This window comes from Limulus polyphemus, unplaced genomic scaffold (assembly GCF_000517525.1).
Source record: "Limulus polyphemus unplaced genomic scaffold, Limulus_polyphemus-2.1.2 Scaffold176, whole genome shotgun sequence".
In the NCBI taxonomy this organism is placed as follows: Eukaryota; Metazoa; Arthropoda; class Merostomata; order Xiphosura; family Limulidae; genus Limulus; species Limulus polyphemus.
This window is the reverse complement of record NW_013665786.1, coordinates 73,323-85,557: the sequence shown is the minus strand read 5'-3', so window position 1 is coordinate 85,557 and position 12,235 is coordinate 73,323. Positions and strand designations below refer to the sequence as shown.

Genomic DNA, 12,235 nt, shown 5'->3' with positions numbered 1-12,235 from the left:
ACGTGAGAGAAACAAGTTTTATTTGTTCAATGCTTCATCAGCTGCTCTTTTAAATCCTCAGAAATCTGGTAACCAAATTACTTTCAGGGTGTTACTGAGTGTGCAAGAACAACAACAACAACAAAAAAAGGTATCTTCGTATTAAGAACAAAAAAACTGATCTTAACTAAAAAAATCAGAAGTTGCAATTATGAAATGGAACTTGTCGGGCATCATATGATGTGATTTTTGAAATATTTAAAATTAAAAAGAAACCCATGTTACCAACACACTTTTTCTAAAAATGTTTACAGCATGTCTCAGTACTTTAAAACTTTTTTAACCACACTAACATTTTCATATACATTCATTTAAAATGGAAGAACATCATCATGAAATACTTTAATAACTTGTATTAATTAATTAATTAAAAAAAAATCCAGATAGTTTTACAAGCAGACTAAGAAGGATTTTTGTTGTTTCCACAGGTACTTTCATAAAAAAAATTTTGAACATTCATGAAATCAGTTTTGGTATTTCAAGAGATTATCTTTAGCATTTTTGATGTGTTTTAAAAACATCTTAGCATTGAACGAAAGTTAACTCATTCTATTTACATTTTCAGTGTGCATAGTGAGTAATGGAGTGTTAACAGCTGGTTTTTGTGTGTAAAACACTTGCAAACAAATGTTTGTGTTTAATGTTAAGTTTAAATAATGAAAATAAATAAGGGAACAGTTTTATGGTCTTGTATTTTACAGTTCATTACTTAGTCTTCAATTAAATTTTTTAATGAATAAACAATTCAAATTTCTTATAAACTTTCTCAATTTACCATAGATAATCTGATGAACCACAACATATGCGATCATATGTAAAAGAGTATAAAAGTACATCATTACAAATGCCATTTCCAGTACAGATATTAAGTTTCAGATTTTGATGTTTCCCAAATTCATTAAACATAACTTTATGTAGCTGGTAAACATAAACAGTTAAAACAGAGCTCTCATTAAGTACAGAATATAACTGTTGTTCAAAGTCAGTCTAGGCTGTCATACACTGCACTGGGTAAAAAAAAAAGAAAAAAAAAGAAGCTTAGTACAAACTCAAAATAGCTTTTACGACCAGTTCATCCAAAACTCAAGTACTAAACTGTTGTAAGTTCTGTTTCCAAGGTTATGTGAAACAAATGGACATCGGTTGATTGGTGTTTTTGTATATATTATTAAGTTATTGCAGTTGTTTTGTAAATAACATTCTAAAATTTGGAGAAGTTAATAAAAACTGGGTCTGTGTACAGTATTTGTAAGACAAAAAATGATAAATAAAGGGAGTACTCTATTATGAAAAACCTAAAACTTATTTATTGTCAGATATACAGAGTACAGTACCCATGGTTACATTTTACCAGGTTAACCTGGCATCATCAGATATAAAACCTACAATCTAAAATTGATATTGAACCTGATGATGCCAGGTTAACCTGGTGAAACGTTGTAATCATAATGTTATATTCTGTATATCTGACAACAAAAAGTTTTAAGCTTTGTAAATCATACTGATGTTCTAAACCTTGGGGAAGTTTATAAAAACTGGGTTTGTGTACATTTAATTAAAAAAAACTTTTTTTTAAAGACTTACAAAAATTTAATATATGTGTTATATGTAAAGAACAGAGGCTATTACATATCCACAAAGTTTACAAACTAAGTGCATGTGCTGTGTGTTAAAACTAGGAATTTCCTCAACATCCCAACAAAACCTTTTATTGAGAAATTTGCACTACATCTGCAGTGCTTTTTGGAGGATTAAAAACTGGGGTGGAAGATGACTTGCATGAAGTTTATACAAAACAATCATAACATTAACATCAACAGTTTATTCTTCAGTCAACTGTACACCTTTCACCGGGTTCTATGCACCAGTAAATTTCTCCTCATCTTGGTTGTAACAAGGTAATAAAGAACTTCATCTCGGCCTACACAACAAATAGAAGACAATCTGCACACTATTGCAAAAGCAAGGCCAACTAGCCATATCCTACAGTGAAATGGAGCTGCATCTGGTAGCAAACTGATGATGTCAACAGTTTCTTTCTGAAAAACTAGTGACACCATATCGCTTCCATCCCCATAACATTTACAGGTAACAACAAAGAATCCCACATTGACAATGGTCGGTATGAGAAGACAGTCTGAGCAACCAACCCGAGCACAAACTTTCTGCAGGCTGGAGACAGTCACTGCTTCATTCATGATCAACCTTATTTTCCACCTTCACTAGGTGGCTCTGTAAGATCTTTCATTTTGTCAACATATTCTGTAAATATGTCTCGAAAACGTGACCAGGATTTTTCTGGAATGGTGATGGCAGTTCTAAAATTGCTTTTCACCTAAAAGATGAAAAAAAAAATTTTTTGAAGAATTACGTATTAATTTTTTTCAACTATGAAGAACTACAACTAGATTTTAGATAAATGCAGCAATTAAAGATTAAATAGAACTTTTACAAGAATATTAATTCTCCAACAGAAATGTTACATATTTTAATCTTCTTCAATGTTCCTCTAACAAAAAGACTATCATAGTTGCAAGAAGGATTTTTTGAAGTATAGAAAACTAAAAAAAATATCAGAAAATAACACAAATGCCAATAAGGTGGGAGTAATAATTCCTCATTCATAGTTAAAAATGCACTAGAGTTGATCTCACACAGAAAAATTTCAATATCATTTAACATAACAATTTTACAAACGGTTCAGCATAAATATAATTACCCATATATCACATATGAAGTCTCAAGAGATGAGCATAATTCTGAACTGGGTCAAATCAGTAATTCAAGATTTAGAACTTATGTTTGAGTGTTACATTTTAATTCTAATCAAAAACTGGAAATATACCTTAGCATCCAAACTGCTAAAAGAAAAAACTTGTTGATTCACAGCAAAGATGATCCAATATCCCTAAAAACCTTAATTCATCTAATAACTCTGCTGAGTGAGGTAAACAGTGGGTTGCATACTCAGACAGTAGACTGAAGTGGCAATGTTCCAAACATCACAGGAAACTTTGCCATAGATTGAAGTGGCAATGTTCCAAACATTACAGGAAACTTTGCCATAGATTGAAGTGGCAATGTTCCAAACATCACAGAAGATTTTGTCAATACACTGAAGTAGCTATGTGCCAAACATCACAGGAAACTTTGAAATGGGCTTATTCCAACATCACATAAAATTAATGTTTAAGAAAAGCACCATAAACAATATTCTTAAGCAGTAAGGGACCAAACACCAAATAATAAACAGTTTTGATATATGATCTAAAACAGCACAAACTAACAAAATAGATTTCTTGAACTTAAGCCCAACAGTTGAAGAAACATTTTTTGGCACGAGAAATCATAGGAAACCTTGCCATAGACTGAAGTAGCGATATGTCAAGCATTACAGGAAACTTGGCCAATAGACCAAAAGGACTATGCATCAAACATACAAGTAATGTTTAAGGAAAAACATCATAAACAATATTCTTAAGCAGTAAGGGACCAAACACCAAATAATAAACAGTTTTGATATATGATCTAAAACAGCACAAACTAACAAAATAGATTTCTTGAACTTAAACCCAACAGTTGTGGAAACATATTTTTTGTCATGAGAAATCGCTCGTTTATTTAGACATAATACCCTCACAATGTCGTTAATTTATTAAATGAGAATGTATTTAATCCCCAGGTTGATTATTATACATAGCTCACAATAAGTAATTATTACTTTTTATGGAAAGGAAGTAAAAAACTTGAACGTTACCTTTAAGTTCCAATTAGAAGAACATAGATCCTGGTAATAATTATACAAGTAAAAAATTTGAGTTGGTACACTTTAAACAAGTAAATGCTTGTCTACCATGCTGTTCATACTTTTACATTTTTTTAATACTGGACTTTTAATATCAAAATTTTCATCAATAACAAAATTACATAATTTTACTCTAGAATCTCCATGATTCCAACTACAACTCTTGAGATTTACAAAATCTGAAAAGACGAGGAAAGAGTTAAAATCACTGTAAAAGAAAAATGAATTAATTATGGGTAGGTCAAAGTGCACATCTCATGACCTTTTACAGAGTTACATTCAAAATTTAAGTGGTCTATTCTATTATCAAGGTATATCAATAAACTTGGCATAAAAATATAGTTTATAGTTCAAAATGTTAACATATGTTTGAACTTTGTTATCTTTAAAAGTATGTATGTATAAATAAATGCTAAACTTCACTTTCTGTATTGCATGACACTTCTTCAGTCCAAACTATTCAGTTCAGCATTCCTTGCTACCCCTCTAAGGCATTGTAATGTTTTGTAGAATTTCTCACTTATATTATACACATCCCTGAGCTAAAATGTCAATTCATAGCTAGAAAGCTTTTTGCTTTATGGAGATATATAAACAATAAAGTAAATGCTACATGCCATGCCTCCCACAAAGCATTCTGTTTACAAGACTTTTCATAAATTCTCTCTAACATTTGTTATTGTATTATTTGTAACCAACAGAAGGCAAAGCTACAGCTACAGGATCTAAAGGTCTTAATTAAGCAGATTTGAACGTTTTGCATCATTTTCTTTAAGTGCTGCTGTTAGAGCTCTGCTTGACCAAGTATGGAAAAGATTTCACTTAATTGTCAGCTACAGGATCTAAAGGCCTTAATTAAGCAGATTTGAACGTTTTGCATCATTTTCTTTAAGTGCTGCTGTTAGAGCTCTGCTTGACCAGGTATGGGAAAGAGTTTAAGCCACTTCTATGTTAGTAAGAAAGACAGATAAATTCTACAAGTTTTAGGACATTCTGTTTTATATGCATGGAAATAATTTGTATTCTAAATTTAACAACTGAATTAAAAAATTTCTGAGACAATATTATTATTACACTGAATTAGGGTTATGTTTTGACATTGACTTGGATTGTACAAGAGCAAAATCTTGAAGAGAAGATTTCAGATGCAAGTTTCTTATTTTTTTATCTATTATATTAACAATCAACTAAAATGTAAAAATTAGAAACTTATCATAAGTAATTTTAAATTAGATAAACAAACAAAATATTCGTAATCAATGATTAGCACATGCCAAGTTCAAGCACGGTAGTGTAATTCAACACAAGCATGCTTATAATTGGATCTGTAGTTCACACAAAGTTGTCCAGCAGAAAAAACAGCTAACACAGTGTCATAATATAAATTCAGATATTATTGTTTAATTTATTTTTTGTGAGTGAATATTTTATTAATGTTTAGTTTTGTTATAATAAGAGTTAAAAGCAGACGATTTTAGGAAGTTTGTTAATAATTCATTGATGTCGAGAATATAGAAGGTGGACAGATGATTAAGTGATAAAGATATAAATAGCTTGAGATGAGTGGGAACAGCAGACAGATAATAGCAAAAGAGAATAAAGTTGGTGTGAAGTTAACTACCGTAAAAGTGATAGGCCTAACAGTTAATATGTTAGTGAAACTAACAGTAGAAAAGATAAGAAAAATAATTTTATTCCATCAAAGCATGATTCTAAAGTCATTGAATCAGCCTGAGTGCACTTTGACAAAAGGAACAGAGGATCTTCAAAAGAAAGAAGACCAAACAATTACAGTAACTTGCACCACAATTGTAGGTGAATCACTGAGAATACTAGTGTGAAAGTAATATAGAGTAGACAGTTCAGTGTGTCAACTGAAATTCTAAGGTAATTGAATAGGCCTAAATGGATACTTGACAAGAAGGAGAGAACTACATATATATATAGTTTTATGATGTGTCCATAATATCTATAGTGTTGAAGAGTTTGTTGCACATATGTTAACATATGTTGCACATATAATATATATATATATTATTTTGAAAACAAGAAGTGTGTGCTGTTTATTCATTGTTTAATTTATCGTTAACAAGTCACAGACACCAACTGCAGAAGAATCCTAAGCCCAACAACGACATATATATTTATACTATTAAGAAATATAACTAAAAGCCTGTATTTGACAACTGACAAAATAATATTTTAAATTCTGATACACATTAGTTTGAGAAGGTCAAAGTTCAACTGTAAATAAAAAATAATTAGCTTAGACTGTAAAAGTGAATATTGTGTAATTGTTGTTACAATGTGCACAAATTTTAGAATGAAAACAGAATAAGTTCAACTTATTTTGTGCTTTTTTGTAATTTTTACAAGGTCAGTCAAACCAACAGAGTCCATATGAAGAAAGGCCAGAGAAAAAAAACAGACCAAATATATTTTTACTGAAAACAAAAAAGTTTGATATTTATCTATGAGGTTTTAGAGTTTACATAAATGAAAGCTCAAAATGTTCAGACAAATAAAAGTATTTTTAATTTTAACATAAAATTACTTTGCACTCAGACTAGTTAACACTTTGACTCCACATATTCACAGACCTTTAGTAAAAACACTCAATTCATATTATTTAAAGATTTTCATTTTGCTTCCACAATGCTATTAATTTGCTGATATTGAATTTTCACATTTGCTTCTCACATAACCTAAACTATCAATTCATAAATCCAATTACATTGCAATTTTTTATTACTTACTATCAATGCAATTTCTGGACTTTAACAAATAATTCAGGGTAAATAAATTTTTTCCTTAGAAATTATTCCTATGTAAATGGGAGCAACATTTTCTTGGGTGGTATCAGCAATATCTGTGTACTTTAATAATTTGTATATAGGCTTGGTCAAAATGACCAAGCCTGTATACCACAACATAACCATGAAACTAAACACACTATAACTCTGAATTTACTAATTTATCTTCTTCAAACTTGGTAAGATTTTAGTAAACATTACAAGTATGTTGCACACAGAAAATCTGATTTCTTGTAAAGTATTTTTACTAAAGATTTGTATAATTTTTTTTATTTTACACTTATTTTATATTTGCATAACCTCTATAGCCTCCTAAATGAACATCAAAAGTTTTTTCAGTAAAACTTTATATTGTATCTGCCATTTTCTCTACCCTAATATTAACTGCAGCAAAATAAGCAATGCAGGATAAAATGAAAAGTTGAAAATCGTGAAATGAATTTTTTATTTCTAGGATGAATGTATAGTGTAACAAAAAATTACAGACTATTTATTCTCATAGCCAAAGCGAACACTTTTCAAACTTCTCAGTCACTGAAATTTATTGCTTTACACTTACACTTATGTACGGCAAATGCAATTTAATCAGAGTGGGCCAGTTTTGTGTAAACAAAGGTTCAAGTTACCAGCATGCATGATTAAGTAATGATCATGTTGCACTTATGATATGTGTACTATCATGAGTACTTTTTTATAGTATTTTTTCATTTAAGCTTTCTTTCCTAACCTAATAAGTTGCTACCTTTTATATTTTAGTTATTTTTAAAACAATAACCAAAAACATATACATAAAAATCTGGAAATTTAGTACTTATTTGCGAGTCTTGTACTTCTTCAAGTTTTTGCTTTTAAAGTTTTGAAGACAAAAGTTAAACCTACTTTTTGGTAGGATTGTTGGCAGAACTCTAAATATTTTTTATTTATTTCAAATATTCAACTCAGAACACAAAACAATAATATACACAAAAACTACAATGTCCTAAAACGATTACAATTTAACCCTATAGCTTTTGGCACCGTTTTTAAATTCCTTTCTGCGTATGGGACTGCATTACATTATAATTTGAATTTTTATGTTATCTAAGTTTTAATTACTTTGTTTCATAGGAAACCTTTCAAAAAAGTACTTAAACTGCAGTTTTTTTTGTCATGTGATCCATGAGCTTTGAAAAATCTCGACTTTAGCACTGTTTCTCTCTTACCACAGAAGTTGAAAATGTACAGGAGTTTCCACACACTAAGTACGTATGTTTGACCTAATTGACACGTGAAATCTAGAGTCTGTAAGCCTATGTTGCTTGGGAAACACATATAAATTTTCCAACCCTTGACGGCTGTCATTCCTACCTTCTATACTTTGCCTTGAGATCTATAACATACGTGTAATTAGTTGACACAATTATATATAGTCATTAGAAAGAGTTCAGTTTACACTATACTCTACCAATGATTAATTTGAAACTGGCATGCAGTTTTCCTTAAAGTGTACACATAACTGCCATTCGTATTGTTGTTTGCTCGACTGACTAGAGCACGTATGATGGTTTCTTACCTAAATATGCTAGAGCTAGAGAGGCAGTTAAATTGTATTTAGGTTTTACTTTTACATTTTAGTTAATTATGTATTATGTTTGTTTTAAAAATGATATTTTAATAGTTTAATGATTTTTTATAAGTTTAACTTGTCACCTGGATTTTGAAAGGTTATAAACAAGATGGTGTATATAAGCACCATCTTGTTTTGGCAACACCTCTCTATGGGGAGTGTGTCGAAATACTTTCACAAAGCACCGCGGACATCAGTTAACTTATGGGCATAAATGATAAGAGACAAAGAATTTGAAAGGGAAATTAAAAAAAAAAAATGAGTGAAAAGATAAAAACTTGAAATTACGCATACAAGAAAAACACAACTATTCTACTGGATTTCTATGAAGAGTTTAAAGATATGTGCATATTTTCATTTGTTAATTTTAAACATTTCATTACACCGCATGTTGATGATAATAGATATAGTTAGTGATATAGCAGAGAAAATGGAAAATAAAATATAAATATTTATCTTAAAAAACTTTTGATATTCATTTATAAGGTTCTGAAGATTATACAAATGAAATGTGAAAAGTGTAAGAAAAAATAGTATTTATATACATCATATAAAAATCACCTTGCAGGTGAACTATTCAAAGTGTATGTGCAAATAACTATATTAAATAAATTTCTATTAGAAATAGTAGAAAAAATCAAAATTAAATGTTTTATTTTTCTAAAACTACATACTTTTAGGAACGTTCTTGCCAAATTTTAAACAATTTCATTCACTAGTTTTATTTTTGGAATGAAATATAATGATAGAGATATTGCATGCTATGAATTGTAGCACACAGCTACCAAAGGGTTACCTGGTTTTCTAACTACGCTATAAGTAGGTTGAAATAATTCTGTTAGCTGGTTAAAGTGAACTGTAACTCGAATATAACTCTATTTCCCACCAATATTTTTCGTTTGCATTTCCACCCACCTATATGCTGTTAAAAACAAGTAAATAAAGTCATTAAACAGAGAATACAAAGACTGAAATTAATGGAAGTTTTGGTAGTTATAAAAATAACACAAAAACACAGTTTTGAAAACAAATCTTGACAACCATAACCTTTCCAAGCCCAAAAACATGGTATAACCTGTTTCATCAACCATCTTACCTCAGATATCCGCATATAAATTCCTCTGCTGTTTTGACCGACATCAAAATAGAAGTTTTTGTTCTCTACTCTCATGTGATGAGCTTCTGGTAGGGCCCCTTTAAACCCTAAGATATATATAGTACGATTTTAAACAAGCTTCTTAAGATCTCACAAACAAACATTTGTAAAATGCTGCACAACAGTTTTTATCATTGGAGAAAAAGCAATTTAATCTTGATATGGACAACATTTGTAAAACAATTACACTGAACCTTGTTTGTTCTACACCTACATTAGTACTTTCTATTAAACTATCAATATATTAAGATAGCAACACATAACTGTTATGCAAAAACTTAATATTATAATCATTTACAATGTGAGATCCTGCAAATGTTTGAGCTTCTGAAAAACCACTGTAGGTACTCAAAGTTTAGACACACATTTACTACAAAACGGATGTTCCTTCTAACAACTGACAAAGGTAACAGACTAAGCAAAAAAATTACAAAGAAATTGTTTAACACTTACTTCATTTTACCAAATAAGCTACAGAGCGATGATTAACCCTGACTTCAGTGGCAATAACTAAACAAAATATACAACGAAGTTGAATTCTGATGACAAAAAGTTTAAAAATGTAAACAAGAATTCTAGTAAAACTGACAGAGAAATGCCAACAAGCCAACTTTTTTGTTCTCATACAGGTCCCTCACCATATAGTCTGTGGTGCCATCTTTTGAAAGTATTAAAAAAGTTACATAGAAATGAGGAGAGATTTCAACACTCGATATGAAAAAATTCTACAACTAAACTATTATACTACATGTTAATTGCATAATATATGCAGTCAAAATAATAAACCACTAAATACTCATTAGAAGCACAACTGTTTGGGAATGTTGCTTTCTATAATTTCCTTGAACCAGTAGTTTGCTTGCTAGTTTCACAATCTTCTTTTATTCAATTATATAACATATTTTTATTTAAATTCCATGATTCAAACTTATTTCAAGAGCTAAAAAAACTCAGGACAACCAAACATGACTGCATGATTATTTCTACAATGTTGTAACATCTCACCAATCAACATGGGCAAACTGATATCATAACACAACAGGGTTGATTTATTTTTGTTGTTGTATTTGTTACATCACAAGTTTCAAATTTTGATAGTAATATACACATTAATTTCAGATAATGAGCACTTAGAATAAAATAAATTACCACAAACACAAAATTCAAGTCCTATGTACTTTCTGTTGGTCTAGTCCCACAGGGAATCTAACCTAATTTTTTAAATGGAAATTCTCAAGTGAGACACTTTTTATATGGAATTAATTTCTTTTTAGACATGTTTTTTTCTGCATTTATTAATAATACTGCAATACATGAGGTAAAACTGTGATTCCTTTAATATTTTATAACATTATTGCAAAGGGTTTTTTAAGAGCTTTTAAATTATTAGTTACACTCATTTTAAGATTCTTAAATAATATGTAATTGGAAAAAAAAAAAGAGTAAAAAAAATTACCAAATGATGTCTCATCATCTGTGCCAAATTCTTCTAACAGGTCAGTGAGAGCATCACGAAATTCTATCATTCCTTGTGCTGGCAGAGCAATCTGGGACCGTGGTCCACCTTGTGTAATTGTCTGAGAAATCTGAAGTGGAAGATTAGCATTTTCCTACATTGAAAATATCTTTCCAATAGATACTTTCCTCTTCTCACAAAATAGCTTTTTTCAATGCATGCCACTATCCTTCCACCTCCCGCTTCTGCATATCCACATGCAAATGATCATGCAGTAGCTCTCCACTAATCAGAACGCAATACCACTCCTATCGTAACCAGTGCCCACTTCTCAATTGGTAGTAGTACTGTACAGACATGCTTGTTTTTGCTCGCATATATATCCATATATCATCGAAAGTGGGGAGGCTGGGTGGGAAATGTGAGCAGAGCAAGTATCTATCTAAAATACATTTTCAGATTAGAAAAATTTTAATTTCCAATGTGATATCTTACCTCTTCTCACAAAATAGTTAGAATCCCACACTGAACTGGTGGAGGGCCGATAAAAAATGATTCACCTTTAGGAAGCACCCAAAGAGAGATCAGGAGGTGTAGAACCAAAAGAGAAAACATCACACCTCAGCATACCACATCCAGATATACTCTTCACCCTTTTAGGACTGTCTTGCAAACATAAAAGGCAGAAAAACATGAAGGAATTCCAGAATATGTATGACCAATGAATGGAACTCCTGAGTGTCGAGTGGCTAGGGTGTGATAGACCATAGTGGTAGTTCAACCTCATCCAATACCAAGCAGAATCTGGAATAGTACATCAGATCTGCAGTAGGTAGAGGATCCTTTACCTCTTTCTTCGAAATGGGAACTGGCAGGGAAGACAAGCTTTTGTACAAAAATCCATCTCCACTTGCTTGCATTTCCAACATAACCAACACTAGATCAGCCAGGAACCAACATCCAGCAGATGGTAGGAAGGTGGAAAGCTTCATAAGGGTGATATTTCTGGTCCAAAACCTGATGGCAATAGGCATGGTAGTGCCAGTCTGCAGTAGGAGGAGAATATCTGGCCATACACAAGTGGGAAAACATCCAGCAGATGGTAGGAAGAGGGATCACAAACCTGGGGTGCATAACCAGTCCAAACCTGGCAGCAGTGAGCATTTTTCATCTAGTCTGTGGTAGGAGGAGAGATACTGGCATTCACACATGTGTGGACTTACTTAGCAGGACCATCTCCAACCAATATCAGACCCACCGGGAATGTACATCCATAGGATGGTAGGGAGGAGGAAAGTCTCAGCCTGAGGGGCAAACTGAAATATATATATATATATATATATATATATATATATATATA

General features: G+C 31.1%; 1 protein-coding gene across 2 annotated transcripts in view; it reads right to left on the bottom strand.

Moving 5' to 3' along the window:
* Positions 1 to 1,732: 1,732 nt before the first annotated feature.
* LOC106478056 (transcriptional activator protein Pur-beta-like) overlaps positions 1,733 to 12,235 on the bottom strand; it is a 40,086-nt gene continuing 29,583 nt past the window's right edge. For both annotated transcript variants that reach the window (XM_013938567.2, XM_013938566.2), the window contains exons 5-7: positions 10,876 to 11,005; positions 9,360 to 9,466; positions 1,733 to 2,374 (exon numbers count right to left, since the gene is read on the bottom strand). In XM_013938567.2, coding sequence (XP_013794021.1) covers positions 2,246 to 2,374; positions 9,360 to 9,466; positions 10,876 to 11,005 — 366 coding nt within the window. In that variant the 3' untranslated portion in view covers positions 1,733 to 2,245. The remainder of the gene's footprint in view (positions 2,375 to 9,359; positions 9,467 to 10,875; positions 11,006 to 12,235) is intronic.